The sequence below is a fragment of the Capsaspora owczarzaki genome (assembly GCF_000151315.2).
Source record: "Capsaspora owczarzaki ATCC 30864 unplaced genomic scaffold supercont2.16, whole genome shotgun sequence".
In the NCBI taxonomy this organism is placed as follows: Eukaryota; class Filasterea; order Ministeriida; family Capsasporidae; genus Capsaspora; species Capsaspora owczarzaki.
Window position 1 is genome coordinate 265977 of NW_011887307.1, and position 26613 is coordinate 292589.

The following is a 26613-nucleotide window of genomic DNA, read 5'->3' on the forward strand; positions in this document are numbered from 1 at the left end:
AAGTTGGATTTTTGTTTTTTCCAGTCCTCATCCATACAGCCAACGTCACTCATCGATCTCACAGTGTCATAGAGCGACTTGAAGCGACTTAGAGCGACCTTTGAGCGACGTAGAGCGTTCATAGTACTTTACAACCACAACAATGGACTCGACGCAAGGCACTGCTGCAGCCAACGCAGCGACACTGATGAGCCCGAGCAGCATCCACCATCGCACTGCTGCTGCTGCTGCTGCTTCAACTCATACTACAGGCACGAGTGGCGGAGTGATGACGGTGGGGAGTCCGCCATCCACCAGCATGACTGGCAGTCAGCTGAGCGGCTACGGCAATGGAGCTCAGCCAACGCACCTCACCCAATATCAATCATCATCATCATCATCAACACAGCAACAGCAGCAACAACAGCAAAACCATTACTACATCTCACCGACGACGGGCTCGCTGACGACCGTCGTTGTTGGCGCTGCGCCAAGCGTTGCTCACGTCCTGTCCAACTCGCCGTTCTCGCTCAACCACCAGCACTCGTCCGCATTTAACAGCTACAGTAATAACAACACCCACCATGGCACTGGCACTGGCAATGGTGTTGGCGTTGGCGTTGGCGTTGGCAATGGAGCGGCAGGCTACAATGGAACTGCATTCAAATCCCTCGCTCATGCACTGCCCGACGGAGGCGACCCGAGCCTCGCTCAACAGCAGCAGCACCAGCTCCATCACCAGCAGCAGCAACATCAGCTGCACGGTGGTGGCGCTGGGTTGAGCTCGCCTGGAGCGGCCCAAGTCCGATCTCCCCCGCCATCCGCACCGTCTTCCAACCCAACGACCCCGCGGCGGTCGCTCACGCTGGTCGGACAGTCACTGTCACCGCTCATCATGTCCCCTGGCAGCAGCAGCGGGGCCAATGGCCAGGCCGCGTTTGCGGGCGTCCAAGCGCAGTCTCAAGCCATTCAGGCTGGTTCGTCGCCAGCACAGTCGCCGTGGTCCATCCGTCGAAGCTCCGTCGGGGGACGGTTTGGATCAGCGTCGACCGCGCTCACTGCCTCTCCGACGCCGAGGAAGGCGGCCATCGACGTCTGGTCGGATGTCATGGTCGGCGATTTGGCCCAAGTCAAACTCGCCGTTCAGCAAGGTACGCGCATCAACCCCCTTGTGGTCGCTATGGTGCTAGAGATGAGCTGTTGACACTGTGTATGTGTATGCGCATGGCATTGGGGCATCACTAAATCTCGTTCGTTTGGCCGGCGTTGGCATTTTTGGCACTTTTTTTTGTCGACAGGTTTTGATGTCAGTTCGCGAGATTGTGCGGGGCGAACAGTGCTGCATGTCGCCGCTGCTGGAGGCACCACTGCACACCTCGATCTGCTGCAATACCTCATCAACTTTGTGCGGGACAATCCTGCAACGTGCGATCTGGTCAACTCCCAGGACGAGACCGGACAAACGCCACTGCACTTGTGCACTGCAAAACACGACATTGAGGGTGTCTTGTGTCTGCTCCACGGTGGCGCTGTCGTCAACGTTTTCAACAAGCAGCAACTGTGTCCACTCGATGTCAATCCTGCGCTTCGCAATATCATGCTCGAAAACATCCAAAAGCTGCCCGACTGGATTCCTGACGAAGCCGCACCCAATTGCCAAATCTGCCGATCCGCTTTTACTGTCATTAACCGAAGGGTAAGGAGTTTTACTTGCATAGTATTCAATCATTCGCCGTCATCTCTCTGGTTGTCAACAAAGCCCTGTCGATTTTTCCGCTTGTTTTTTTTTGTGTCGACTTGAAAAACTCACTGAGCGCGCGCATTTTTTGCTGTGTTCGTTAGCATCATTGCCGGTATTGTGGTCGTGTTGTTTGCCGAGGATCTTGCTCGTCTCGCTTTATTCCGATTCTCAAGTTCGATATGAAGGACAAGGTTCGCGTGTGCTGCCAGTGTTTGCCCATCGTGAGCTTGAGCAACGAACACTGCAATTGATATCGTAATACTGGATTTTAAAAATATTACAAATACACCAATGTACAAAAAGTCGTGCACTTCTGTCGCTTGCACATCACACAGAAACAGCGAAGCGTAGCACAACAACAACCATAGTTGGCCTACGCTTGCCAGTTTCGTCGGTAGAAATCACCCAAATCCAAACACAAGAGCAGATTCTCGAGCGGAGTGACATCAAACCCGGACGCTGTCAAAGTACCGCAAGCTAGTCCCGTGCTCTGGTGAGGTCCCATGTCAAGTCATTGCCAGTCCACCTGCGCGATGCAACTTACCTGATATCAAATGCTGCAAATATTTACGGAACTCTTGGTGCAAGTCTTGAATCGCCGCGGGAGAGGGTGGTTCGTTTTTGTGATTGATCACAAGCGAGCGGAACTGAATGACCATTCGTAAGAGAGAATCCAGGATTTTTAAAGCGGGTGCTGCCTCGGAAGAGACAAAACAGCTGGGCATCGAGAATACCCACTCCAAACAGTCAGTTTAAAACAAAAAAAAAACCACCAACAAAATGACCCGCATCACACACGAAAGCGACAACATTTCACACCTTCGCTCGCACGCCTGGCTCCAATCATGCACGAGGTCACGGAGAGCGTCAAAATGGGAAGTAAACAGCTTCAAATTTTGCTCAAACTGCTGACAGGTAACCTCCAGTAGTCGAGTCATGAAGAAAGCAAACAACGATTGTACAAAGTGCTGCAATTCGTAGTGCAGCATGCGCACGTCGTGCCGCACAGAAAGTCGCGCCTGCTGTTTTGAAGCGGCACTCTTGTTGTCGCGGGTAAAGCTGTGCTCTACGGAGCGGAAAAAGTCTGCACAGCGCGACATGCACCATCGGGCATAGTTCAGCTGGATGAGTAGTAAGCGACAGCGACTCAGCGCCATCATGACGCTGTTGGTAAAGACCAGGTTGCAAGGCCAACCAGCACTGAGGACTAGTTCAATCCGAAGCAAGGCTACGAGCGGCGAGGCATCGCCCGTTTCGTAGGAATGCATGTCGCTGAGCAAGCGCGGAGCTTGGACGGACAGGACACAACTTTGCCGAACTCGCTGCTCGGACAATGCACGAGATGGCGCAGTTCCAAATGCATCATCGAGGCACTGCGCAAGAATAGCTGGCCGAAGTACATCGGGAGGGCGCGTTGTTGCGATTTCAAACAGCCGATTGAGAAGTGCCTCGGAAAAGTCAACCTTCCGACACAAAACCAAGTCGACGAGCTGCGCTGCAACACGATCGAGGGAATGCTGGGCAAACATTTCGTGAATGAGGGCGATGTTGACCCGTTCGCCCCATTCCATCGCTGCCGTGACCACGGGGAGATACGGCAACAACAACGGGGCGTCGGAACCCTGAGGTGGAGTTGCGCTGCTCGAGTCCTCGAGTGCGTCAGTCCGACCGCCTCGAGCAATAGCGAGCCAGTCAATATCCGTGGAAATGGGCTTGCTCAACAATGCCGGTTCAATCACCGTGTCCAAGAACGAATTTGAACTATCGGCATCTTCGAGTGGCCGCGCGGAGGTGGCAGCAGTAGCAGCAGTCTTGCCATGCCGGCTGTCGGGAGTTAGACTGAGCTGACGAAGGGCACCATCAGCAAGCAAGGAATGACGGCCGCGAGTCAGTCGCGACAGCAGCCGTATGCTTTTGCCCGATCGCAGAATTTGCGCACCAATCTCAGCCGCAAACGATGGCAGCCACACCTGGCCACTTTGCGCTTGACCCAAGTGGCCCAAGGTGACGCTGTGCGTCCAGTACACTTCGGATTGTGCTGCGCTGCCAGTTTCCGATGTCGCAAGCCCAAACTCTTGCAAAGGATCGGCCACACATCCACGGAAAATCCACTCGCTCAGAAAGTGCAAAAAAGGCCTGGACGCGGCACGCTCGAGCTCAAGCCGAGGGTTGGCGGTCGCTCCAGGCAGCTGCATGGCTCGAAGCAATAGAACATTGGTATAGAGGGCGCTCAGGACGGCACATCCCAATGGAGGCCATTGCTGGCGGTTTGTTAACAGTTGCAGCGCTGCCCGGCAGTCGTGGCACACCTGCTGAGTCTATCTCCGTTCCACAAACACAAGACAATACAACCAACGAATGAGTTCATGACAAATAAAGCGCCGAGTTTGCCCGTGGTGTGTTCAGAAGTTGCTACCTGTTGGAATAACGCGTGCATCGAGGTTGAAATTTTGAACGGGGTCATGTCACGCCAGCCGGCGGCATGTTGCAGCCGTTGTAGCGACACGGCCTCAGCCAACCCAGCAATCTGCACATCTTCGGAATAATTGACAGCGCGGCCCAGCTCTGGATCGAGTCCGAAGGCGCGCAGCACCTCAGCACGTCGCCATTGGAGGAATTGGGCGACGGCCAACCCCATGGCTTCGACGGTCTGGCTTTCTCGACGAGCCCTGGACGCACGTGCTACAAACTGCTCGAGGTACAGCACGAGCGAGCCATGGTTGAGGATTGGCTGGACGATTCCAGCGAACGCGCTGTCGCTGAGCCCTTCCAGTCGCACGGATGCGGCATTTGGGTCCTCATCATCATGACCCTCCGGCGGTGATGGCTGTGAATCAGAGCCCATCACCACCATCCCGTCCTTGATCCGTGATCGGGCGATCGGCATCCCCGGCGCTGCAGAAGCGAGTACAAAGCGCGGGAAGCCTTCATTCTGGCGCGAATTGGCGCCAAATTCAGCGCGTCCGTCCCTGTCGCTGTCGTTGCTGTCGTCGTCAATCAGGTCGTCAGCTGTGGAATGCCACGCAATGCGCACATGCAATGTCGGGATGCCAAGCAGGACGTGCAGGAGCTCTGCAGTCGCGTCGCCTGGGCTCAGCACGCGCGATCCCAGTGCAGTCTCAGAGTAGACGCTCGATCGGAACAAGAGCTCGAATCCGCGCGCTCCAGCCTCGCTCAGGAACAACGGAGCTGCAGCAGCCGCAGCCATCGTTGGCTCACAATAATATCAACCAACCACGAACAATAGGAATAAGCCAAAATAGCCGCAGTGAGAAGAAGGCGGGAAACAAAAAGAAAAGGAAGCAGTTGAAATGGGGACTGAGCGTCTCAGAAGCGGTCGTGTGATGGTTTTTGTTTTGAAAAAACAAAGGAGAATTGGGGGTTGTGGGAATGGCAATATGCAGCACAATGACGATCCTCCAACGAAAAGGGGGGGGGGTGGCGAATTGGGGTCCTTTGTCTTTTCACAATGGAAGAGTTGATCCATTCAGTGACCCTTTCATACTGAGTTACCATGCACGATTTGAATGATCCCCTTTGTTCGCTCTCGTTCTCTCTAACATTGAAAACCAACCCCCCCACTCTTATTTTGTTTACTCAGTCTTAGAATCTCAGTTTTCCCGCCTTCACTGATTCCTCCCTCGCCCTCGCCCTCGCCCTCGCCCTCGCCCTCTCCCCCTCTCGACTCTTACAATAACTAATGGTGGTTGCCATTCTGCTCGTCAATGTCGCAGCAGAGCCGCCAGAGTGCGTCCACTTTGAGCGCTTTGACCGCGAGCTGACCTTTGCGTTGCCGCCGCTCGTTCTTCCTGCTGCTGCTGCCACCGCCGCCGCCGCCGCCACCACAGGCGCCAACCCTGTTGCTGGTGGTGGTGCTGTTGGCCATCGCGGCGTCGGCGGACTCGGCTGGGACGGCGCTTCGTCCGGATCGCCCATCAGTCAGCCGCTCTTCCCATCCTCATCCTCATCCTCATCATCCTCATCATCATCACAGCAACCTCAGCCCCAGATCCAGCTTCAGCAGCATCATCATCCTCATCCTCATCCACAGCAGCAGCAGCCGCAACAGGCGGTCATTGATTCCGTCGCCTCGCTTTGGCAGCAGCGCGTCGCTCTTGTCGTTCGTCGCGTTCAGGTAACCAACCACGCAGACACAGACACATACACGATACGGTGTATGGTTGAGTTTGTGGAGCATTCGTGGGGAAATTGATTCTGGGTTTCATTCTCTCACTCTGATCCTGAACGATTGTTTTCTGTGTTTCAGTCGGAGGTCGTCTTCCGAAGGGCGTGCTCGGCGTCGTCGAGTGGTTCAAGCGGCGGATTTGCAGGATTCTCAGCGGGCAGCGGTGCAGGCGGTGGTCAGACGAGCACTGCGGCTGAAATTCTGGGTGGATCAGCTCCCGAGTTTTCGACTGCCGACTCAGACAAGTAAGTCAAAGAGCTGGAACCGAAATAAAGTTGAAGAATTGTATTGTTTTGGGGTGCAACAAAGCCGCGCTCATCTCTCATTGCTGTGTTTGCAGACGCCGGGAGAAAGGATTGTTCTCGCTACCGGTCAGCCAGTTGTTTTTCGAGCCCAAGATTGTAGTATGGCAATGCATGGCAAGGTACAAGCCCTACTATGCTTCTCGAAGCTTCCTCCTCCCCATCAACCCACTCATGCCCTCATTTTGCTTGCGTTTGACGGAATGGGTCTGTCCAACAGTCTCGCTTCCGTGTTGATTTTGGACTCGCACGAAAACCGCACTCTTGCTGGCTCGGTGCTGGCCGCCGTCACCTCCCGGATTGAGGATTTGTTCAAGAATGCAGCCATTCTCGAGCAACCGCTGGAGGTATAGCTAGCGGGTTGTTGTAGTGTGATTGTATTTCGGGTCTGTTGGCCTTGCAGTCGCTCACCTCTCTCTCTCTCTCTCTCTCTCTGGCGCACAGGCTTTGCTCAAGCCAGAGGAGATTGGCGGCTTGATACACGAGTACATTCCACAGGGCCAGCTCTTGTTCATGAACACACGGGTTGCAAAGCATCTCAAAGACCGAGCAGACGAAGCGATTTCTGTCAAGTTCTGAGCGGCAGATTTTTTTCTTTCTTGTAAACAGTACCATTTTTTTTCAAACCAACCTCCCCCATTCTGTCTTACTCTTGCGACGGTGAAGGAGAGGAAGAATGTTGGGTTGTTATTGAACTCAATACTCTGAATCCCCAACACTCTTTCAGCACTCAAACGATTCAATTCAAGCAATCCACATAATAATGTACAAATCACGTCGGAAACGAGCCTTTCACCAACAGTCGGTTGGGGTTTTGCGCGGTCTCCAATTTCCAAATGCTGCCTAATGCACGGCGACTGGAGCGGGCGCGTTCGGTGGCGCAGTGCTTGCGTCTGAGTCGTCGAGCGCCGGCAAGTTGTCCTAATAACAATGCAACCCAAACCCCGACGAGCCAAAAAACCACAATAACAACCACAACACAGTAAAATGCAATACAAAAGTGAGCAACACCTCATGACTCGAATGCAACGGTCGTGAATGAGTTTGTGGGTGAAAGTCGCACATGGGCAGCGCATTGAAGCTCCGACACTCTCCACAGAGCACAGAGCAACGCAGCGCAATGTGTGCTGTGACTGCGGCCAAGACCAAACCCAAACTCAACCCCGGCATTGGGGGAAAAGAGGCGACAGCAGCAGCAGCGAGACTTACGGGGTTGAAAATGACCTTGACGAGCAGCGAGCAGCTCGGACACCGCGCCACGTCCTCACCGTCATGCAGCTCCTCCTGTTTTATGAGCAAAATAGCGAAGCAGCAAGGAATAGAACCAAAGCAACATGTCGTTGAGCGGGGGAAGTTGCGTCAGCACGAGTGCTTTTGACGTCATTCTGCGAACTCTGACTTCTCCGACACTCAGACTGTTGGTTACCAGTGTGATTTGGAACTTGTCGCCGCATGGGCACGGGTAAATGTAAATGCGGCTCTCGGCGTCGTACTCAAAGTCCTCAATCTCGACCTCGTCGTGGAAGACGCTCATTGTTGCAACTGCTCAAAAGAAACAGAAAAAAAGTGAACTGAGCAGAGCAAGCGAACGAAACTCAGAATGGAAACAAAAAGTCAAAAGTGTGTTACACTAAACATCTAAGAAAGCAAAACAACGACTTGAACATTGGCGAGTGTAGAGACCCAGAGGGGAAAAAGAAAGCCAAGGGACGAAGTCTGCAGTCTTTTCATTTGTTCTCACATCGAGATCACCATCATCTGTCATCATGCTGAGCGCTGCTGTTGGTCGATTCGCTGCATCTGCTGCCCCGCGCGTCGCTGCTGCACCTGCTGCTGCTGCTCTCCTGACGCGCTCGCTCGCCCTGTCTGCCTCTGCCTCTGCTAGTGCTGGTGCTGGTGCTGGTGCTGGTGCTGGTGCTGGTGCATCGCCGGCGGCTAATTCCCCCAAGGCCAAAGCGTCCTCCTCCGCCTCCGCTGCTGCTGCTGAAACGCACTCGTTCTGCAAGGCGCTCTACGGCGGCAAGCTGCTCGACACGAAGGTCTTCCCGTTCCCAACCACGCTCTCCAAGGACGGCAAGGAGACCCTCGACGCACTGGTCGAGCCTGTCGAGCGGTAACTAACCGAACGAACAAACACAAACACAAAAGCCGAGATCGCTCCATTCACGTGTTTTTTCCTTGCCTCCACTTTGTTGTCTGAGAAACCGCGATTTTACATTGACGACTTTTTGTGGTTTTTTTCAAAAGACGTTCCAACCATTGGAAAGATTGGTGCTTGTAATTGTTTAAATCTCACTTTTTTTTTTTTTTTTTTTTTGATGATGATCAGATTCTTCAAGGAAAAGGTCGATTCGCGCAAGATTGATGTCGAGTCCAAGATTCCCGAGGAGACCCTCCAGGGATTGAAGGAGCTCGGTCTGTACGGTCTGCAGATTCCCGAGGAATATGGTAATGAAGACAAAAAGCAGGCTTCTGCAGTTTCGGCGGTCAGAGCTTTTTGGAGTTTTGTCCGAGTAGGGCACTGGCCATGTCGTTGGAAACGAACGATGCTGGGCATGCAATCATTGCCGAGGCCTGCTGGGGTTGATATCGCTCTGCACTCCCTAACATGATCTGAAACGCTGTCAACTGTTTTCGCCCTGAGATTGGGGCGCCACCACACTCAAATTCTCACCATCAACTCGCCTTGCTCTTGCTTGTTGGTAGGCGGCCTTGGTCTGTCCAACACCAGCTATGCTCGCGTCGTGGAAGCGATCGCTATTGATGGCAGGTGAGTTCCAGCTAGGTCTTTCAAACCCTATCTATCGCATGGCGTTCTCTCGCATTTGACTTTTTTGCTCGCAACAGCATCGCAGTGACCCTGATGGCGCATCAGTCGATCGGCCTCAAGGGCATTCTCATGTACGGCACGCCCGCACAAAAGGAAAAGTACCTGCCCAAGCTTGCCACCGGCGAGCACACGGCAGCCTTCTGCCTGACTGAGCCCGGCTCGGGCTCGGACGCTGCGTCCATCCAACTGCGCGCAACACTGAGCCCCGATGGCAAGCACTACCTCCTCAACGGCTCCAAGTGCTGGATTTCGAATGGCGGCACTGCTCAGATCATGACCGTCTTTGCCCGCACTGCCATTCGTGATCCCACGACTGGCGAAACCAAGGACAAGATCACTGCCTTCATTGTCGAGCGTGCGTTCGGCGGTATCACCTCCGGCAAGCCAGAGGACAAGCTTGGCATCCGCGGCTCCAACACCACCGAAGTGCACTACGAGAACTGCCCCGTTCCGATCGAGAACGTGCTCAGCGAGCCTGGCCAAGGCTTCAAGGTTGCCGTCAACATTTTGAACAGTGGTCGCTTTGGTTTGGTAAGTCCTTTGCCCTCTTGTGGTTTTGACCTCTTTCTTTTGTTTGCTTTCGGTTCCAGTTGTGTGCAGATGATGGGCATTTTTGTTTGCCTTCTCTTTCCCCGGCCTCTGCTCCTCTTTCCACACCTGCTCTCATTCTTTTGCACCTTTCTCACCACAATTCCCCCATTGATTCCTGTTTTTTGTTTATCTCATCTCTTAGTGCGCGGGCGCCGCTGGCCAGTCAAAGCGCCTGCTGGCGTTGGCATCCGAGTATGCCTCCACTCGCAAGCAGTTTGGCTCACCCCTGAGCTCGTTCGGCCTCATCCAGGAGAAGCTTGCCAACATGGCCGTGAGCTCCTACGCCATGGAGTCGATGGCCTACATGACCACCGGCATGATTGACAGCGGCGAGCCAGACACGGCTGTTGAGGCAGCCATTTGCAAAGTGTACGGCTCCGAGTCCGCTTGGACCAACTGCCACGAAGCGGTGCAGGTTCTCGGTGGCATTGGCTTTATGAAGTCGCTTCCATTCGAGCGTTTCATGCGCGACTGCCGCATTCTGCTGATCTTTGAGGGCACCAACGAGATTCTGCGCATGTTCATTGCCTTGAACGGCGTGCAGTACGCTGGCGAGCGCCTCAAGCGCCTCAGCAAGGCGGCCACCAACCCCTTCGCTTCGGGCGCCCTGGACGAGATCAAGGAAGAGCTCGAGCGCCGTCTCTTCTCTGGCGCTCGCGCCAAGCGTAGCGCAGTCCAGCTGTCCGAGTCGCTTCACCCTCGCTTTGCAGAGCACGCCACAAAGTACTCCCGCCTTGTTGTTGACTTTGGCAAGCTCGTTGACAAGAGCGTCATCAAGCACGGCAAGGGAATCATCAACGAACAGATGATTCTCAAGCGCATGGCTGACGTGACTATTGATTTGTACGGCATGGCTTCTGTCTTGAGCCGCGCATCGCGTTCGCTTGATCAAAAGTCAACCCAAGCAGATCACGAGGTGACTCTGGCAAACGCCTTCTGCATTGCCGCAACCCAGCGCATTCGCAACGCTCTGCACGACATTGCCAATCCCAGCGCAACCACGGATGCCGCCATTAAAGCTGTTGCGCTGGCGGTTCTTAACGAGAAGGCCTACATTGCTCCCCACCCACTCGAGCTGTCGCTTGATTAAACCCTGTGTTTTTGATTGTTGGAGGGGATGTCACCGATGCACTGCTCAAAAAATACAACCGTCCACTGCGACGCACTACGTTTCTACCAAATGCACTGCTCAAAAGTACAACCATCCACTGCGACGCACTACGTTTCTACCAAATGCTTGATTCGACCAACACTTGAAAAAGGAAAACAAGGAGTGATCAGAATGTTTTTGTTGTTTTTTTGTTATACAGTTTTCATGCAGAATGCCAGCAAGCTGCAAGTACAGGCAACACGTTACAAAGCCAAGCGAAATCAATGCAACGCTAGCTAGAGACAAAACACACACACACATGGACGGACAATAATGGGGATAAGGTATACAGGTGGAGTATCCGAGAAAAACTCGCACGCAAGTCTAACATTCGGACACCGGAGAAAGCACGCTGTCAGTTTACGCATCTGTAATGCTGTCAGTCGAGCCCGTAAAGTTGCTCAGCTGGTGGGAGCTCGATGTGGCGAGAACAGACTCGAGCGATTGACCCTTGTGCATGGAACGGTTGCGGTCTGCACGGCGACGACGGACAATGACAGTGGCGACAACGGCAATGATGGCGATGACGCAGAGCGCGCCAACGATACCACCAGCCACTGCACCAGTGCTGCTAGAAGCCGACGATTGGTCGGGCTTGGTGAGGCCGCCACGAGACTCCTTGTCGTTCATCTCGGTCGAGAAGGTCGAGTACTTGGTCAAGTCGTCAGCCTGGTCACTCGTGGGCACGTTCACAATCTTGGAGGCATCGACTGCGCACTGGCTGTTGGCCATCGCCGCAGAGTAGTAGCAGCCCCAAGAGCAGTAGTCTGCTTGAACGTTGTTGGCACTGTTGACATAGATGGCGTTCGGGCCAGTCCAGCCGTAGATGCAAGCGCAGCGTCCATTGGACAAGCACTTGCCAGTAGCGTGGTAGACGCCGGTGCCGCAACGCGAGTCGCATGCTCCAGGAGTCGTGGTGGTGGTGGTGGTGGTCGAGGTGGATGTCGATGTGGTCTTGGTCGAGGTGGACGTCGAAGTTGTCTTGGTCGAAGTGGACTTGACCTGCGATGTAGTGGCAGCCTTGGACGAGGAAGCAGCGACGGCTTTCGTGCTGGTGCCAGCCGGCGCGGCACGGGTTGCGGACGTCGTGGTACCAGCGCTCAGTTGAGAGCGAACGGCAGAGAGCAAGACGACGTTGCGGTCGGAGGAGAGATCCCAGGCCATGGCGCCACCGAGCTTCTTGGTGTTGATGTAGACGCACTTGCTAGTCAGCGACTCGGCATCATCGTACGAAACCCAGACCTTGGTGGAAGGGCTGTACAGGTACGGCACCTCGGAAGCGCTGTCCCAGTAGCGGACATAGCCGCTCTTGCCAATGTAATGACTCTCAATGTCGCTGTAATCGACAGAACCAGCCTCCCAAGTGCCAGGGCCAGTGTTGGATCCGGATTGGAAGAGGCCGTTGTTGGTTGAGCCGACGCCAGCAAAGCTGTGACCATAGAACGGAACACCAAGAACCAGCTTGTTCGATGGCATGCCGGTGGCGAGGTACGCGGTAACAGCGGCATCGACGTTCATAGAGTTGCGGGAAGACGAAGGGTCGGCGGGGTTGGCATACAGAGGCGCGTTGTGGGCGACGTGCGAGACATCCCAGCCACCGTTAAAGTCGTAGCCCATCAAGTTGATCCAATCGACGCTTTGAGCGATTCCGGGAATGTCAAGGGCTGCAAGCATTGAAGGACCAGCAGGAGCCGCAATCGTGAGGAGGCGACCGCCCAGAGCGTTCATCTTGGTGCGGAACAGTGCGAGCAGCTTGACGTAGTTGTAGGCATCTTCAGGACGGTGAATGTTGCCATCGAGGCCACCGAGGACGGGGTACTCCCAGTCGACATCGATACCATCGAAGCCGTAAGTTTCCATAAACTGGACGCACGAGGTGGCGAACGTCTCGCGAGAAGCAGCTGTAGCAGCAACGTCCGAGAATTGAGCAGACCAAGTCCAGCCTCCAAGAGAGATGAGTGTCTTGACATGGGGGTACTTTGCCTTGAGCTTCTTGAGTTGCTTGAAGTTGCCAACAAGGGGTTCGTCCCAAGCGTCGCCAGCAAAGGTCTTTTGAGTGTCAGCGTAAGGGTCGCCAAGAACGCACTTGCCACCGGCAATGTTGGCAAAGGCATAGTTGATGTGGGTGAGGAGATCGCCACGAATGTCAGCAACTTGGAAATTGCGGTCGTACGTGGCCCAAGCGGGGTAGTAGCCAACAATGACACCGCCACCATTGGTCGAAGTGCTGACCGGACCAGTCGGGGTGGTCGAAGCCTTGACGGGAGTGGCAGATGAAGCCTTGACGGGAGTGGCAGATGAAGCCTTGACGGGGGTGGCAGAAGAGGCCTTCAGAGGTGTAGCGGAGGAGGCCTTGACAGGTGTAGCGGAGGAGGCCTTGACAGGAGTGGCAGACGAAGCCTTGACAGGGGTGGCAGACGAAGCCTTCACGACAGGAGTCGCAGAAGACGCCTTCACGACAGGAGTCGCGGACGAAGCTCCAGGGGCAGCAGAGACGGCAGGGCAGCCAAGACAGACGAGGGCATACGTCATGGGCATGGGCTGAGAAATGCCGGTAAAGTAGCCAGTGAAGCCAAAGGTGATCGAGTTACCCTTGGCAACGTTGCCATTCCAGTCAGCGTTGCTGAAGGTGAGAATGTTGCCGATAGAGTTCTTCGAGCGGTAGACGGCACTCCAAGGCTCGATGCTGGTCAGGGCTTGGTCAAACATGATGGTAACGTTCCAGCCGCCAATGATTTCGCGAGCGACAGTGAAGGTGATGCTGCCACTCCAGCCGCCAGAGAACGCTCCAGAGACGCTGTACACGACATTCTCGACGGTGGTGGGGTCGTTGCCCTCAAGCGGGGGAGGAGGAGGGCATGCGTCGCAGTGAGTGCCGCCGCAATCCACGTCTTGCTCGCCCTGGTTCTGAATGCCATCGCTGCAGGTGGGTGCTGGGGGAGGGGTGATGACGCCGCAGTCGGTGCGCTGCGGGTTGGTCTCGTCAGCGACGCCGGCAAACTCGGCTTGGCAAGTGGCAGCGTTGACCGAAAGCGCGCAAGTGAGGCGGGGCTCGCAGTTGGCGTTGATGGGCACTTGGAGAATGTTGTCGTCGATGGCACCCTGGCTGCTGCTGTGGTAGCAGAACGAGCCAGCACTGGTGCCGGTCATGATGGCGGACGAAGGCGCGCCAGACTCCGACTTGAGGCAGGTGTACGCAGGGATGGTGGCAGGCGCCGGGCAGGACATGGCAGGGTTGCCGCCAGTCACCTTGAGCTTGGCGCAAGAGTAGTAGGGCGTGCCAGCGTTGCCAACAAGACCGACCCACTGGAGCGAGTACACGCCGTCAGCGAGGTTGGTGGGGATGGTGATGGTTGTGTCATAGCGTTCAACGTCGTCAATCTCAGACTGGTACGCGCACGCACCGCGCCCATTGCAAGGGTGGATGCAGTCGCCATACTGGTACCGGCCGGGGCGCTGGTCGTGTCCGTAGCAGGCCATCTTGAGAACGTTGCTTGCATACGCGGCCGTGTCGAGAGACTGGGCGTCGGGCACAAGCGCCAAGCGCACATAGCCGCCGCCGTGGTTGTTCGAGGTCCAGCCGACCTTGAGGCGTTCGCCGGCCTTGATGTTCGTGACGGGAACAGTCTGTCCAGGGGTGGTTGGTTCGCAAGGGCCAGTGGTAAATCCGCCGCGTCCAGGCTGCACGTTCAGTGAATTCGGACATGTCATCCAGGAATGGGCATCCGCGGTCGCGATCGCCAACACGGCCACTGCGAGCAGCGTTGCCGTCGTGCGACCGATGAGCGATTGCTTCATGGTTTTTTGGAGGAAGAAAGATTTTAAAAAAAAACTCTGTTGCGACGATAACACCATCAAAAGAGAAACAAAGTCAGTAAATGCAACGGCGGTTTACTACAAGTTGGAGTTTCAGAAAAAGAACCTCTTTCCCAAAAAAAAAAAAAAAAAAAAAAAAAAAGAATTTCATGGAACAGAAATTGCGGTTTAAAGTCGGTTTTCGTTTTGTGGTTCGTTCTCACAAGAAAACCACTTTCAAAGTAAAGTTCAACCTCGTCTGCAAACATGGATTTACGTGTTGCAGTTGCCGTTGATTTTTGGAACGAAAGAGTTTTTGAAAGAAAAGAGCGAGCGACACGAAGAGCGACACGACGAGCGAGAACGGAGCGTGTCAAATCCGATCAAGAAAGGCAATTGCGGGAATCGTTCAATGAATCAGTTTGCGGGTTGACTTGCCAACACGCTCGTCGGGTTTTATTTGCCCCCCCCCCGCATCACCCCGTGATCCACCACTGAACGAACAGCGAGTGCGGCCACAACGAAAGAGGAAGCGGCGAAGGAATGACGAGGAGGGAAACGAAGAAAGCGGAACGAAAAGAAAAAGAAAAAAAAAAAAGGAAAAAGGAAAAGAACGAAGAATCCCACAAAAAATGAAACGAGACGAACGCACACGAAAAAGCACACATCGGACGATGACTTACAAGATGTGCCAAACAACACAGATCACAGATGGGGGTGCAGGGAGACGAAACACAGCGAAAACAAAAACCGAACAGGAAAAACGAAAAAAAAAAAATGAATTTGTACAAAAACGCAAAAATGGAAAAGAAAAAAAAAGGACTGAGTTTTGTTTAATTTCGTGGTTTCGCATTTTAAAGCAACCGATTTTTTTTTTTTTTTTTTTTTTTGCGGTTGTTCTGCAAATTTGTCGTTCTTTGTTTCGAAGGAAGAATGCCGCAACTCATTCACATGGAATCAAACGAAGGACGGAGGTTGGATGGGGGAGGGGTCGGGGCACTGGAGGAGGTGGTGGAGGGTGAGATCGAGTGGGCGAGCGAATCCGCCTCAACCGAGCGCGATCTTCTTCTTCTTTTGTTGTGTTGGTCGGTCGAGCCTGTGGTTAGCACCCGCGAAAACCCGCTCTTTGTGGAAAGGATTGCAGAAAATGGACGGCGTGAGCAAACAGCCTATCAACAGCACAGCACAGGCAGACAGGGGCAGGAGCGATCGCGATCGAAAAAGTGCATCATCCGGAATCTCGCGCTTTCCAGATGATGGGGGTGCGACAGGTACCCAACACATTCCCTAGCGACAAGCTGCACATTTGAGAACAGCTGCGCCTTGTATTCAAGGTGGGGACGCTGAATAAGGCAAGCGAGCACCATCCTGACAAGTGGACATGTGCGACAATTTGGGCTTTACTTCATTCCACTCTTCGCAGCTGCCAAGTTCGCCATGCCTGTTATCGCGGCATTGGCATTCGGCATGCTGTTCGACGGTTTGAAGCCGGTCCACGTTTTTTGGTTTTTTCGTTTTCGCTTGAATGCCATAGTCGAGCAGGTGCCAACGATCCAAATCCATCTGCGGCAACTCGCGCAGAAAAGGAAGAAGTGCGGGTCAGTTTGGCTCGCAATCCTTTGTGTACAAATTAAAGTGCATCATGCGAATAGTCAGTCAACATCAAAACAACCTCGCTTGTGGGTTTGGGTGTGACAGGAGTCGAGGGATCAGTGAGGCCGACTCCTCTGAGTCAGTTTCCGTTCTCTACCCTCGAGTGTGGCACAGGCCGAACCTTAACGCAAAAACCGCCGTGAAAACGCAGACCTTTCGTGTGTAACACAAATCGGCCGAACGTTAACGCAAAAGCAAAAAAACCCCCAAAACGCATGTGAAAAAAAAATTAGACAAGAAAGCATCGAACCCCAAAAAAGCAATCGGTATGCCAGACCGCAGCGCTGCTCTTCTCCCCAAGCAAAGAACATCCAGATCGGTGGAATGTCACACCATACAAGCGCGAGTAGTACTTTCCCAGTGCACGTCCGGCGAGCAATCGGCCTCTGAGGTTTGGTGAGGGCGGAACATGTCGAGCAAGATTTTTTTTGCGTGTTCTTGGCTTGACCGTTCGCCTGCAGGTTGTCCAGTCACTCCCAATAGAAGCGTGGACGACTTTCCTCAACAACGTGCACAAGGTTGGCAGAGTGGGGAAACGACGTTGCTGAATAGCGTTACCTACGAGTAAAAAATGCGTTATGGCGAGTTTTGTTCATGTCGCAGGGCAAGGGGCATTGACATCAGGAGCAGCCGCAGTTGTGGCGTACTATGTGAAGATGCGATTCACACAACATGTCGTTGCAGTCCTCGTGCCGGCCAGTACATCCGCTGGCGATGTGGCACGGACCAAACTTTGACCAATGCGGCAGTTTGAACGCCGTGACCGCTGACCTGGAACCGCCATGGCCGCTGGAACCGCCAGCATTGCACAAAGTCTTCGACATCGACATGGCGAGATCGGCCCTGTTGTCGCACATGCAATGGCTGTGTATTCGATGATCGACATGACACCAACCGAGTAAAGTTTTAGTCATTTTACAATTAGCAAGAGCCCCCCAGCATCTCACTACAATACATTTTCCCTCTCAGTCTGCAAAACTAAACTCTCACTCTTCCTTCCTTAACACAACTCAAGATGGAGACTTCCATTGAGCAGCCAGTCGGCGGCTTTACATTCGATCTGACTGCACGGTAAACGCCTCCTCCCCGTCCGAGCCCCTCTTCTTGCCTCCCCACCCCATCATCATCATCACTGCATCGTTGATCCCACTCGCTCGGTCCTCCATCCCCGAGCCAAGTCAAGCCGAGCCGAGCCAGCTGAGCCTGCGCCGGAGGACGCCTTTTTTTTTTTTTTTTTTTTCCAGAACTCTCGCCTTCCATTCAACGCCGTCGCTCTTGCTGCGTTTTGCCGTTTTGCAGTTCTTCAGCTAAGCCATCCTCACCAGCGTGTGGAGTGGCGCAAAAACGCACAACGGAAGCCGCTGCAACAACAGCACTAGCAACCATCCTACAATTTGCAATGGAAAAAGCAATGGAAAAAGCAATGGAAAAAGCCAAAGTTTCGCGATCTCGATTTTTTTTTTTTTTTTTTTTGGTTTTCCGTTTCCAACTCCAACTGTTGCTTTGCGTTGTTGTCATTTTGTTGCGTTTTGTTGCTGTTGTCGCTTGTTTTTTGCCATTGAATTGCTGAGGTGTGGACGAAACACAGCGGCAACACACGGACAACTTCTCTGTCACTCGTTCTCTGCCACTCACTCTGCCACGACCGTTGCTGCTGCTTTTGTGCTTGGCTTTGACAGAAACGCTCGGTTGGCATCCAGCGAGACTGGATACAAGGTGCCCAAGGCCACCAAGACAGGCACAACCATCTGCGGCGTGATCTTCAAGGTGAGCGGTCAATCCCCTGCCAACACACTTCATGTTCTCCTGATGCTAAATCTCACATCATCTTTCTTCCCCACTACCCTTTCTTCGTATTGTAGCACGGCGTGGTGCTGGGCGCAGACACGCGAGCAACCAACGACACGATTGTCGCCCAAAAGAACTGCCAAAAGATCCATTATATTGCCCCCAACATTTACTGCTGCGGCGCTGGCACGGCTGCAGACACGGAGCAGAGCACCAAGATGATTGCATCGCAACTAGAGCTGCACCGCCTGACCACCGGCCGAAAGTCGCGCGTCGTCACGGCCTGCCGCTTGCTCAAGCAGATGCTCTTCAAGTACCAGGGCAACATTGGCGCCGCCCTTGTGCTCGGCGGCGTTGACATTAACGGCCCCACGCTCTATTCCATCCACCCGCACGGCAGCACAGACAAGCTCCCTTACGTCACGATGGGCTCTGGTTCACTCGCGGCCATGGCCGTGTTCGAGGCTGGCTACCGACCCGACATGGAGGAGGCGGATGCAGTCAAGCTTGTGCGCGACGCCATCGCAGCCGGCATCTTCAACGACTTGGGCTCTGGCAGCAACGTCGACGTCTGCATTCTCACCAAGGATTCGACGCAAATGATCCGACCCTTCGAGATTGCCAACGTCAAGCCCCCACAAGAACAAAGCTACCGGCCACCGCGCGGCGCAACAGGTGAGATGAGTGAAATGAACGAAAGTTGGGGTGGGTGGTCGAGGTTTGCAGAGTTGGAAGAACGGTCGAGGATGAGAAATCCTGCCACAGTTTCTCATGATGGTCTCACTTGTGTTCTTTTTTCCGAATCAGTTATTCTCACCGAGACCATTGACAAGAGCGCCGACATTGAGCAGTTGCAGACAGATCGTGATGTCATGCAACTGTAAAGCATTGTTCGTAAAGTTGTCGGTGGAAAAAAACCTGTCAAGCCTGTGTGTGTTTCCTTTCGTGTTTGTGAATGCTGTCGGTGTTTTTGTATTTGTTGTTTGGTGCGTCGTAATGTTGTTACCAAGCACACCTACGTTTCATTCCCCCCCCCTTTCCACACTCTCAAAACCGTCTTGCTTGACCCTTCCGCTCAAATTGAACTGCTGTCTCAGCGCCGTGTGCAGTCGAAAATCAGGCAATGAAACTCAAAACTATTGGACATTTCGCACGCAAAAAACAACACGCTTCAATCAAAGTCCATATCATCGGCATCGTCAAAGTCTGCAGCAGCCTCGGCCGCAGCGAGAACCTCTGTGGTCGCAGCATCCATTGAAATGTCGCCAATCTCATCAAAGTTGTCGTCGTAGCTGATGGACATGTGCGCGCCAGGAGACCCGCTGGTGGGCAAGCCGCGAGCGGCCAAGAACTGTTCGCGCTTCTCGCGCATGGTTAAGAGCTGTGATCGGTGTTGCTGCTGCTGCTCGTCGTTTCCGCCGAGGAGCTTGCGACTTTCATCGTAGAACTGACGCGGGTGCGAGACGATCATGGGCGATGCACCCTGCGGCAGCTTGTGCGTCAGCTCAAAGTAGCGCGTGCAGGCGACTTGGAATTGGTTGCCCTGGACCAAGCCGATGATTTCCTTAATGCCACCCGACGCAACGCCGTACTCGTACATTTTCTGACGCAAGTGTTCGGCATCAAAGTGGCGGAACGGGCAGCCGTGATGGTCTCCCACACCTGGGTTGTTCGACGTGATGATTTTTGCGCAGCTGGAGATGGATCAAATATAAAAAACAATGAGAGGATGAAGCTGTCGTTTGACGTGTGAAAACACTGCAAAACGTTGAAGCAGGCAAATCCTTACCTGTACGAGCTGTAGTCGGTGCGCTTGCCCTCTTTACCATAATTGTGACGAATGTTGTACGCATAGCTCTTGTCAAACTTGTCCGCGCCCATGATGCGGGTGAATTCTGTACGCCAAAAGCGCATGGCCTCGTCCAGATGCAGGCCGATCGACTACAAACACCGACGCACCACAAGGTGAGCGACGCACCGCACAATCGGGAAAGGCAACAAACTCCACCCTCTGCCCGCCACTCCCCATCTCACCTTAAGAAACAGACCATACTGCATACGACCGCCGTGACGCAAATGGTGGTTGCCGCGCAACGCTTGATGGAGATTCCGCATGCAAGGCGAAAACGACGTGGTGGAAAGCCCGTCCACCTGCTCGGAGGTAATGTTACCGGTCACTTGTCCTCGCTGGCTCAGATAGTCCGAGCCAAGGTACTGCTTGGCGAGCGCGTTCAGCAGCGGCACGAGACGCTCGTCCTCCTCCAAGTTGGGCAGCGCTCGGGAGGTCTGCGCCAATGCTGAAGAAAGACGCGAGCGGTAGACACCAGAGAGAATGCTAACAAGCTCGCGGCGAGGCACATACACTGCACCGCCCTGCAGATACACGCGACGCGAGCGGACAAGCTCAAGGGCGGCCAGGAATGGCAGCTTAAAGTAGTCCTCCGAGAGAATGTCCTGGGGCGACACTGTCGGCCCTGCGGAAGCTTGCAGCAGAGGCAACAGCTGCGCCTTTTCTTCATTGGGGATGGGCACATAGGACAGGTCGTTGGCTTTGAGGAAGGTGACAATCTGGGCTTGGGTTTCGGCGACAAACTTGAATCGGAAGAGCTCGAGCTCGTGCATCAAAAACCATCTGCGCAAGTCCTCCGATCGGCAGTACACGAGACGCAGAATGTAATGGGAGATGTGGTCTTTGCGACGTTCGGCCACGCACTGCAGCAGATAGCCAATGGAGAGGGGCAAATGTTGAGCAATTGACAAAACTGGGGGCAAAACCCAGAGTACTCTCTGTTCGAATGATGTGCTCTGCCTTACAATGTCTTCGCCCTGGTCGTTCTCAGACAGCGGCATATACTTGCGGATGGCGTCGTTGACCAAGCCATTGTACTCGACGCCGCGTTTTGGGAACTTGATTCGGGCCAGTTCGATCGCCTTGAGCACTGCTCCAACAACAACCACAGCGAAAGTGAGATTGTGTGGTTAGTTGCAATATCATCAAGGGATGTTGTGTCAGTCAAGCAGCAGTCGGTCGCAAAGCGAGATAATGGGATTGTTTGTTTTTTTTTTGTTTTTTGGCGGGAAGAAAATTTTGGCGGGAAAGCGTTTCTGTTCAGTTTGTTTGACCTTGTTGTTTCGAACAGCGCGTCGTCGAGGTCGGTCGATGCGCCACCACAATCAAGGACTTGCTCTCTCCACCTACACATCAACCGCTTGACAGACACAGAGGAGTACATGCCAGATGCGGCGACGCTGGGCTCGAATCGATTCAACCCAGTGCCTCCTCAACCCAATGCTTCTCTTTCTGTCGTCGCTCACCTTTCAAGCGGTCTGCGGCGAACGTCTCAAACTCCTCGAGCGACACCTCTTGGATTGGCGGCAGCGGGTAGATGGACAGTTTGTGCGGGTATTCCCGGAAGACGGTGACCTTGTTGCCTCCCTTGCGAATGTGCTGCATTAGGACTGACAATGGGAAAAAAAAATGGAATGGTGGCTCAGAGAGTGAGACGTGACTCAGAGAGTGAGACATGGTGATTGCAAAATGCACGACATTATAGTGTTACGGTTGTTTTGATGCTTGGATGGAACCGGATTCAGAACTCGGATGCTCAGAGACGTTTGAAATCAGAGGATTCGGATTTTCCGCCACGTCAGATTCACGACTCGTACTCGTATTTTGGGATTCAACCATCACGAACAACGAAGACATGCAGGCTCAGTCTTCAGTTTTCCAAGCCTCACATTGGTTGCCAACTGGCCCATTGCTCTGAGATTTGAGCTCAAAGTACGACGAAGGTCATGCGAGGATCGCTGCGCTTTGTCGTGCTGCTCGCAGCGCCAGTGCTGCTGATTGCTTGGCTGCTATCAACACTTGCATCGCTGTACGCCCTGCCGACAACAAGCGGCAGTGGCACTGCCATGGGGGCATCCCCAGACGCGCACCTCCGACGCGTGCTGACCAGCAGCGACGAGCTCACTCGACCAGGCCCCGACGACGTCTTTGACAATGTATTCTGGTTTATCCATGTAGGTCGTGCTGCAGTACAACAGCACGGAGGGCACTCGGCGGATCGGGTTGGTTGTTGACACGAGTACAGATTCTCAGTTCTCTTGAATTCTGGTCTGTTTGACAGGTTTCAGACTTGCACATATCGCGATATGCAAATCCAACGCGAACGTCGGATTTTGAGCGCTTTTGCCGGGAAGTCGTGCCAGTCATCGCCCCGCCAGTTGTTGTGGTCACTGGTAAAGATTTTTAGGGGTCAAATTTGTCGCACGGCGTTACGTTTCCGCACTCGCACCTACGCTTCGACCCTCTCGTCACTTGCACGCCTATTTGGCATGTTGGATTTTTGGATATGAATGGGCGAGAGGGTTTGATCAACCCAAACCCCAAAAAGGAACGAAATCTCATGTCAACATTTTTTTGTCCTTTCTCCCTGATTCAGGTGACTTGACCGACGCCAAGGACCAGTACCTCATCGACTCTGGCCAGCACCAAGAAGAGTGGCAGGATTACGCGGCTGCACTAGACCGCTCTGGAGTCCTGGACAAAGTCAAGTGGCTCGACATTCGCGGCAACCACGATGCGTTTGATGTCGCCGGCCTCGATCACCCCAGCAATCTCTTTGCACGGTACTCTGTCTCGAAAAACACGTCCTACACGCACGTCCACCAGACAACATTTGGTCGCTACCGCTTTGTTGCAGTCGACGCTTGCCCAACACCAGGCCCGCGTCGTCCCTTCAATTTTTTCGGATCGCTCGATGTTCGAGCGATGACCAAGCTGGAGCGTGATCTTGCGCAACCCGAGCAGTACAATCATACGAGTAAAGTGCTACTGCTTGTTGTTACTGTGGATTTGGTTTTCGGGTGGTGTTTGATTTTCTCACGAGCTGCTTCCTTTGAATTGAACCGTCTAGTCGCGTTTGCGCACTATCCTCTCTCAACCATCAGCTCAAGAACAACAGCGTCTGGTGCCACGCTTCGCTCGTTGACCAGCCAAGTCACCCTCTTCCTGAACGGCCACCTGCACACGCTCCTCGATTACGCTCCTCATCTGCACATGCGCCACAGGAACGAATTGGCAGAGCTGGAAGTTGGGGACTGGAAAGACAACCGAAGGTAAGTGAGACTGCTGGATGGTGCTGAGCTTGATGCAACTTGGTTTACTGATCCAAACGGGGAAAAAAAAAACCTAAAAACAAAACTCTGGCTTTCAACAGATTCCGAGTGGTGGTATTTGATCACGACATGTTCTCGTTTGCGGATGTCCAACTCGACCAATGGCCTGTGGTGGTTGTCTCCAACCCCAAAGATGCGCGCTTTCTTTTGGGGGCGCACGAGCCGCTGGGGCGCATCGAACGGTCCACACACATTCGCGTGCTTGCCTTTTCGCCTGCAGTCATTGCCAGTGTGCGCGTTTTCATTGACGGTATTGCGCAGCCTGAAGCCATTCCCACCGGCGGACCGCTCTGGGTGGTGCCCTGGAAGCCGCGCAGTTTCTTTGGTGTGCACCAAATGAAAGTAATCGTTCAAGACGCTGCGGGCCGCACGCAGACCATTCACCAATCCTTTTCGACGGATGGCACTTTGGCCGAGATTGGCTGGATGGCGCGATATGTCATGTTGACCGATTTCTCCCTTGTGGTAATGGTCAACGCAGGCTTTCGAGTTGGTTTGGCTTGGTTTTGAGTTTGCGTGTTGTTGAGTCGTCCTCACTCTGGGTGCTTGTTTTGTGTGTGATTTGTGTCAGCTTCGCGTCGGGTTTTACGGCATTTTTGCTCTGTTTCTAGCACTTCTGGTCATCCCAAAGATGTTGGTTCGGCACTACAAACAGAATCAGCACTACGACGCGTTTATCTTGACAATTACGCACCAAATTCGGCGAGCGGTCGATCTGGCCCACCCACGGCCAAGCCAGGCTGCGTCGCGCGGCCTGACTCGTGTTCCAATCATGTTCTGGCTCAACATGAAGCACTCCATTCCATTGCTGTTTCGCATCTTTTTGCTCCGGCTGGTCATTCTTGCCCAGATTCCTGCCGTCTGGTATGCGCTCGTGGCGCACGCAGTCTCATTGATCGCTCTGCCCCTGTTCGTCGGCGAGCTTGTTCGCGGACACTGGGGCTTTTTCTTTGTGTACGGCATGGTCATTAACGGGCGTACCGTCACGGAGCTCGGCACGTACTTTTTCACCTTCCAGCATCTCCTGACCACGCTCCCTTTCGTCACTTACCTTGCCTCTCGGGTGCCAATTGACGCACTGTTGGAGCACTTGCACATTCACCGGTACGACCATCGTGACGACGACGACGACGCCAGCGACTCTGACGAGCATGCTGGCAACAACTCTGCCCTCGCGTTGGCCGACCACCACGCTCACAAGCATGGAAAGACGTGCAGCCAGCCAGGACACACACACGAGCACACCCGTCCGCAGTCTCCATGCACAGCTTTGCCCAAACTCGACGCCGATGGCAGCAGCGCCAATTGGCTCGAATCCCACCCACTGCGATTGTCACCGTCGAGCACTCTTGCGCTGTGGGGCTCTCGCGTCATCTATGGCGTTCTCGCCCTGTTTGCGTTCACGTCGGTGCGAACCATTTACATGTGCTACGGCGGATGGGCTGTTGTCCTGGCTCCTGCCAAAACCTGGTTTTACCTCTATGGCATCTTCCTCGTCTTGTCTATTGATCGTCTGATTCTTCGAGCAGTGCCAGACTGGCAGCCTCGTGCAGGCGCTCGCCTTGTTTCACGGTTTTAAGAAGGCTTGATGATGAATATCACGACCCTTTTTTCGATCTACATACATCCCAGCAAGTTATGTCATGAACGATAGCCGTGTTTTGCCACCTTGTCCAATAGTTACCAAATGTAGTCTTTATTTCCACTTTTTGATTTCTCAGACGATGACTTCTCAGAAGCGTCCTCGTGAAGACGATCTGGACGACGACAACGGTACAACGCTGCCTTGCGTTTCTCGTGTTTCGTCACTGACCCATCATCCTGGTTGACGCCTAACTTCTTACTTGTCGACTGGTTTGGCTGGGTTTGGCTGGGTTTGGCTGGGGTGGACATTAGGAGCAGAGCGCCGCGTTCGATTCGCTGCAGATCAAGCCGAGCACGAGCAGGACGACGCTGCGCCGCCGGACCACACCGCTGCACATGGACGACTGCACCGACTGAGCCATGCGACGGAAGACGAGGCGGACGACGGGCGAGCGCGGTACCAGCACCGCGGATTGCGAGCAGGGCAGATTGACAACCCGGACGAGCGCGATCGTGGCGACGGCGACGACGACGACGACGACGGCGAGGAAGACGGCGACGACGAGCAGGCAATGAAGCGCTACTACTTGCAGGAGGCGCATCTGCTCGGGCAGCGCGAATCGATGGCCGAGGGCGTCAGTATTGGCGGCACAGGCGTCCGGTTTACGCCGTTCAACCTCGACGACGAGATGGCTGAGGGTGATTACGACGAGCAAGGCAACTACTCTGTGAAGAAGGTGCGGCGTTTTGGTCGTTTTCAAAGAATAGGGTTTGATTGTTGAGTTGTGTGGGTGGGCGGGAGTGGACTCTGTCGTTGTGACTGCGTTCGTTCAAGGCTATTCACTTTGCATGTCGACCCATCGCACACGAACTACAGCGGGACAAGGACGAGGAAAACGACGCCTGGGCTGACAGCGTGGATTGGCAAGGGTTGGCGGCCAAAGAGCAGGCCCGCAAGTCCAAAAAGGGCAACCAACGCAACAACAAATCGGAGGACGATCGAAATCCTGTCGGTGATGTGCTGATGAACGACGACAATGACGAGCGGGATCCTCTACAAGTTGCAGCGGCCAAGCGACAGCGCAAGGAGGCGCAGAAGAGCAAGGAGAGCTCAGACGAAGAGAGCGCCGCTGAAAGCGAGGACGACGAGGATGCCGCGGCACGTCCATCGGCAACGCAGCTGCTCGAGCGGTTGTTGCAATTCCTAGAGCCCGGAGAAACTGTGGCGGCAGCTCTGCGACGCCTTGGTGGCAAGAATTCTGCAACCGCCAAAAAGAAGCATTACAGCGACAAGGCTAAACAGGCCGCCGTCTCGCAAGAAGCAAAAGCCTCCGCTGCCGAGCAAAAAGGCCGCATGCTCGAATTGATCGAGACAGCCCATCAGCTCGTTGCGAGCGGGTATACGAACGTGTACGATGATACCATCGATACAATCCAGCATCAGCTACAGCATGGCCACGCTCCTGATTTCGGGCAGAGTGCCGATGGCTCGGAAGAGTCAAAGGATGCCGGCCAGCCAGCGCAGGAGGCCGTGGCAAACCCTCCTGCTCAAGCCCCGCCGACCTTATCCGACGAGGTCCACTGGGAGTACAAGATGCAGAATACCCCTGACGCTGACGTGCACGGGCCATTCGCCAACTCGCAAATGATGGAGTGGAAGGACGCTGGGTACTTTGACAGTCAGCCCGTCTTTGTTCGCAAGTATGTTGCTGGCGGTGACAACTCTGCTGCGTACAATTCAGTTGCTCGCGTTGATTTTGATTTGTATTCTTGAACAACGAATGACAAAGAGAGTTCCATTGCAACAAGCTTTTTTTTTTTTGGTAGTGACTG

At 54.1% G+C, this 26613-nt stretch overlaps 10 protein-coding genes across 11 annotated transcripts; 6 read left to right on the forward strand and 4 right to left on the reverse strand.

Annotated features, from left to right (window-relative positions):
* Positions 1 to 32: 32 nt before the first annotated feature.
* CAOG_07818 (hypothetical protein) lies at positions 33 to 2022 on the forward strand. The gene is made up of 3 exons (XM_004342842.2): positions 33 to 1130; positions 1278 to 1675; positions 1822 to 2022. The coding sequence occupies exons 1-3, from the start codon at positions 143 to 145 to the stop codon at positions 1969 to 1971; spliced, it is 1536 nt and encodes a 511-aa protein (XP_004342891.1). The 5' UTR covers positions 33 to 142; the 3' UTR covers positions 1972 to 2022.
* On the reverse strand, positions 2014 to 5027 carry CAOG_07819 (hypothetical protein). The gene is made up of 4 exons (XM_004342843.2): positions 4137 to 5027; positions 2540 to 4038; positions 2265 to 2437; positions 2014 to 2197 (listed from the first exon to the last, which is right to left on the reverse strand). The coding sequence occupies exons 1-4, from the start codon at positions 4926 to 4928 to the stop codon at positions 2094 to 2096; spliced, it is 2568 nt and encodes an 855-aa protein (XP_004342892.2). The 5' UTR covers positions 4929 to 5027; the 3' UTR covers positions 2014 to 2093.
* A 289-nt stretch (positions 5028 to 5316) lies between these two features.
* On the forward strand, positions 5317 to 6844 carry CAOG_07820 (hypothetical protein). The gene is made up of 5 exons (XM_004342844.2): positions 5317 to 5855; positions 5988 to 6151; positions 6247 to 6330; positions 6429 to 6555; positions 6653 to 6844. The coding sequence occupies exons 1-5, from the start codon at positions 5421 to 5423 to the stop codon at positions 6785 to 6787; spliced, it is 945 nt and encodes a 314-aa protein (XP_004342893.2). The 5' UTR covers positions 5317 to 5420; the 3' UTR covers positions 6788 to 6844.
* Positions 6763 to 7765, reverse strand: CAOG_07821 (hypothetical protein). The gene is made up of 3 exons (XM_004342845.2): positions 7635 to 7765; positions 7418 to 7492; positions 6763 to 7129 (listed from the first exon to the last, which is right to left on the reverse strand). Exons 1-3 carry the CDS (start codon positions 7740 to 7742, stop codon positions 7052 to 7054), a joined length of 261 nt encoding a protein of 86 aa, XP_004342894.1. The 5' UTR covers positions 7743 to 7765; the 3' UTR covers positions 6763 to 7051.
* Positions 7766 to 7952: 187 nt separating this feature from the next.
* CAOG_07822 (acyl-CoA dehydrogenase) lies at positions 7953 to 10857 on the forward strand. The gene is made up of 5 exons (XM_004342846.2): positions 7953 to 8321; positions 8538 to 8656; positions 8915 to 8978; positions 9056 to 9569; positions 9772 to 10857. The coding sequence occupies exons 1-5, from the start codon at positions 7975 to 7977 to the stop codon at positions 10717 to 10719; spliced, it is 1992 nt and encodes a 663-aa protein (XP_004342895.1). The 5' UTR covers positions 7953 to 7974; the 3' UTR covers positions 10720 to 10857.
* Positions 10858 to 10903: 46 nt separating this feature from the next.
* CAOG_07823 (chitinase) lies at positions 10904 to 15384 on the reverse strand. The gene is made up of 4 exons (XM_004342847.2): positions 15258 to 15384; positions 13156 to 14613; positions 13060 to 13131; positions 10904 to 13035 (listed from the first exon to the last, which is right to left on the reverse strand). The coding sequence occupies exons 2-4, from the start codon at positions 14575 to 14577 to the stop codon at positions 11140 to 11142; spliced, it is 3390 nt and encodes a 1129-aa protein (XP_004342896.2). The 5' UTR covers positions 14578 to 14613; positions 15258 to 15384; the 3' UTR covers positions 10904 to 11139.
* A 1771-nt stretch (positions 15385 to 17155) lies between these two features.
* Positions 17156 to 19169, forward strand: CAOG_07824 (proteasome subunit beta 7). Its single transcript, XM_004342848.2, has 4 exons — positions 17156 to 17298; positions 17907 to 17994; positions 18090 to 18690; positions 18823 to 19169. Exons 1-4 carry the CDS (start codon positions 17243 to 17245, stop codon positions 18897 to 18899), a joined length of 822 nt encoding a protein of 273 aa, XP_004342897.1. The 5' UTR covers positions 17156 to 17242; the 3' UTR covers positions 18900 to 19169.
* On the reverse strand, positions 19131 to 21502 carry CAOG_07825. Of its 2 annotated transcripts, none has more exons than XM_004342849.2 (5): positions 21331 to 21502; positions 20830 to 20954; positions 20050 to 20727; positions 19805 to 19956; positions 19131 to 19709 (listed from the first exon to the last, which is right to left on the reverse strand). In XM_004342849.2, exons 1-5 carry the CDS (start codon positions 21467 to 21469, stop codon positions 19187 to 19189), a joined length of 1617 nt encoding a protein of 538 aa, XP_004342898.1. In that variant the 5' UTR covers positions 21470 to 21502; the 3' UTR covers positions 19131 to 19186. The 2 variants fall into 2 exon arrangements, with proteins under 2 accessions (XP_004342898.1, XP_011270829.1); XM_011272527.1 differs by lacking the exon at positions 21331 to 21502 and adding an exon at positions 21139 to 21306.
* Positions 21503 to 21730: 228 nt separating this feature from the next.
* CAOG_09129 (hypothetical protein) lies at positions 21731 to 24901 on the forward strand. The gene is made up of 6 exons (XM_011272537.1): positions 21731 to 22038; positions 22146 to 22257; positions 22461 to 22841; positions 22935 to 23136; positions 23238 to 23661; positions 23768 to 24901. The coding sequence occupies exons 1-6, from the start codon at positions 21811 to 21813 to the stop codon at positions 24773 to 24775; spliced, it is 2355 nt and encodes a 784-aa protein (XP_011270839.1). The 5' UTR covers positions 21731 to 21810; the 3' UTR covers positions 24776 to 24901.
* CAOG_09130 (hypothetical protein) lies at positions 24899 to 26587 on the forward strand. The gene is made up of 3 exons (XM_011272538.1): positions 24899 to 24969; positions 25093 to 25517; positions 25658 to 26587. Exons 1-3 carry the CDS (start codon positions 24921 to 24923, stop codon positions 26552 to 26554), a joined length of 1371 nt encoding a protein of 456 aa, XP_011270840.1. The 5' UTR covers positions 24899 to 24920; the 3' UTR covers positions 26555 to 26587.
* The last annotated feature ends 26 nt before the right edge of the window (positions 26588 to 26613 follow it).

What these genes read in the sequence shown, in the direction of transcription:
- CAOG_07818 (XM_004342842.2), top strand. Translation starts at nt 143, where the DNA reads ATGGACTCGACGCAAGGCACTGCTGCAGCCAACGCAGCGACACTGATG. An exon ending in CAAACTCGCCGTTCAGCAAG is followed by an intron (nt 1,131 to 1,277) that starts GTACGCGCATCA and finishes TTTTGTCGACAG; the next exon opens with GTTTTGATGTCAGTTCGCGA. An exon ending in TTACTGTCATTAACCGAAGG is followed by an intron (nt 1,676 to 1,821) that starts GTAAGGAGTTTT and finishes TGTGTTCGTTAG; the next exon opens with CATCATTGCCGGTATTGTGG.
- CAOG_07819 (XM_004342843.2), bottom strand. Translation starts at nt 4,928, where the DNA reads ATGGCTGCGGCTGCTGCAGCTCCGTTGTTCCTGAGCGAGGCTGGAGCG. An exon ending in AGCCAGGCGTGCGAGCGAAG is followed by an intron (nt 2,438 to 2,539) that starts GTGTGAAATGTT and finishes CTCGATGCCCAG; the next exon opens with CTGTTTTGTCTCTTCCGAGG. An exon ending in TTTGCAGCATTTGATATCAG is followed by an intron (nt 2,198 to 2,264) that starts GTAAGTTGCATC and finishes GCACGGGACTAG; the next exon opens with CTTGCGGTACTTTGACAGCG.
- CAOG_07820 (XM_004342844.2), top strand. Translation starts at nt 5,421, where the DNA reads ATGGTGGTTGCCATTCTGCTCGTCAATGTCGCAGCAGAGCCGCCAGAG. An exon ending in GTATGGCAATGCATGGCAAG is followed by an intron (nt 6,331 to 6,428) that starts GTACAAGCCCTA and finishes TCTGTCCAACAG; the next exon opens with TCTCGCTTCCGTGTTGATTT. An exon ending in TTCTCGAGCAACCGCTGGAG is followed by an intron (nt 6,556 to 6,652) that starts GTATAGCTAGCG and finishes TCTGGCGCACAG; the next exon opens with GCTTTGCTCAAGCCAGAGGA.
- CAOG_07821 (XM_004342845.2), bottom strand. Translation starts at nt 7,742, where the DNA reads ATGAGCGTCTTCCACGACGAGGTCGAGATTGAGGACTTTGAGTACGAC. An exon ending in ACAAGTTCCAAATCACACTG is followed by an intron (nt 7,493 to 7,634) that starts GTAACCAACAGT and finishes CTCATAAAACAG; the next exon opens with GAGGAGCTGCATGACGGTGA. An exon ending in TCAAGGTCATTTTCAACCCC is followed by an intron (nt 7,130 to 7,417) that starts GTAAGTCTCGCT and finishes CATTGTTATTAG; the next exon opens with GACAACTTGCCGGCGCTCGA.
- CAOG_07822 (XM_004342846.2), top strand. Translation starts at nt 7,975, where the DNA reads ATGCTGAGCGCTGCTGTTGGTCGATTCGCTGCATCTGCTGCCCCGCGC. An exon ending in CTGGTCGAGCCTGTCGAGCG is followed by an intron (nt 8,322 to 8,537) that starts GTAACTAACCGA and finishes GATGATGATCAG; the next exon opens with ATTCTTCAAGGAAAAGGTCG. An exon ending in GCGATCGCTATTGATGGCAG is followed by an intron (nt 8,979 to 9,055) that starts GTGAGTTCCAGC and finishes TGCTCGCAACAG; the next exon opens with CATCGCAGTGACCCTGATGG.
- CAOG_07823 (XM_004342847.2), bottom strand. Translation starts at nt 14,577, where the DNA reads ATGAAGCAATCGCTCATCGGTCGCACGACGGCAACGCTGCTCGCAGTG. An exon ending in CGTCTGCCACTCCTGTCAAG is followed by an intron (nt 13,132 to 13,155) that starts GCCTCCTCCGCT and finishes ACACCTGTCAAG; the next exon opens with GCCTCCTCCGCTACACCTCT. An exon ending in CATCTGCCACTCCCGTCAAG is followed by an intron (nt 13,036 to 13,059) that starts GCTTCATCTGCC and finishes ACTCCCGTCAAG; the next exon opens with GCTTCGACCACCCCGACTGG.
- CAOG_07824 (XM_004342848.2), top strand. Translation starts at nt 17,243, where the DNA reads ATGGAGACTTCCATTGAGCAGCCAGTCGGCGGCTTTACATTCGATCTG. An exon ending in ACATTCGATCTGACTGCACG is followed by an intron (nt 17,299 to 17,906) that starts GTAAACGCCTCC and finishes TGGCTTTGACAG; the next exon opens with AAACGCTCGGTTGGCATCCA. An exon ending in TCTGCGGCGTGATCTTCAAG is followed by an intron (nt 17,995 to 18,089) that starts GTGAGCGGTCAA and finishes TTCGTATTGTAG; the next exon opens with CACGGCGTGGTGCTGGGCGC.
- CAOG_07825 (XM_004342849.2), bottom strand. Translation starts at nt 21,469, where the DNA reads ATGCAGCACATTCGCAAGGGAGGCAACAAGGTCACCGTCTTCCGGGAA. An exon ending in ACGACCAGGGCGAAGACATT is followed by an intron (nt 20,728 to 20,829) that starts GTAAGGCAGAGC and finishes TATCTGCTGCAG; the next exon opens with TGCGTGGCCGAACGTCGCAA. An exon ending in AGTATGGTCTGTTTCTTAAG is followed by an intron (nt 19,957 to 20,049) that starts GTGAGATGGGGA and finishes CGGTGTTTGTAG; the next exon opens with TCGATCGGCCTGCATCTGGA.
- CAOG_09129 (XM_011272537.1), top strand. Translation starts at nt 21,811, where the DNA reads ATGCGAGGATCGCTGCGCTTTGTCGTGCTGCTCGCAGCGCCAGTGCTG. An exon ending in ATGTATTCTGGTTTATCCAT is followed by an intron (nt 22,039 to 22,145) that starts GTAGGTCGTGCT and finishes TCTGTTTGACAG; the next exon opens with GTTTCAGACTTGCACATATC. An exon ending in GACTGGAAAGACAACCGAAG is followed by an intron (nt 23,137 to 23,237) that starts GTAAGTGAGACT and finishes GGCTTTCAACAG; the next exon opens with ATTCCGAGTGGTGGTATTTG.
- CAOG_09130 (XM_011272538.1), top strand. Translation starts at nt 24,921, where the DNA reads ATGACTTCTCAGAAGCGTCCTCGTGAAGACGATCTGGACGACGACAAC. An exon ending in CGATCTGGACGACGACAACG is followed by an intron (nt 24,970 to 25,092) that starts GTACAACGCTGC and finishes GGTGGACATTAG; the next exon opens with GAGCAGAGCGCCGCGTTCGA. An exon ending in GCAACTACTCTGTGAAGAAG is followed by an intron (nt 25,518 to 25,657) that starts GTGCGGCGTTTT and finishes CACGAACTACAG; the next exon opens with CGGGACAAGGACGAGGAAAA.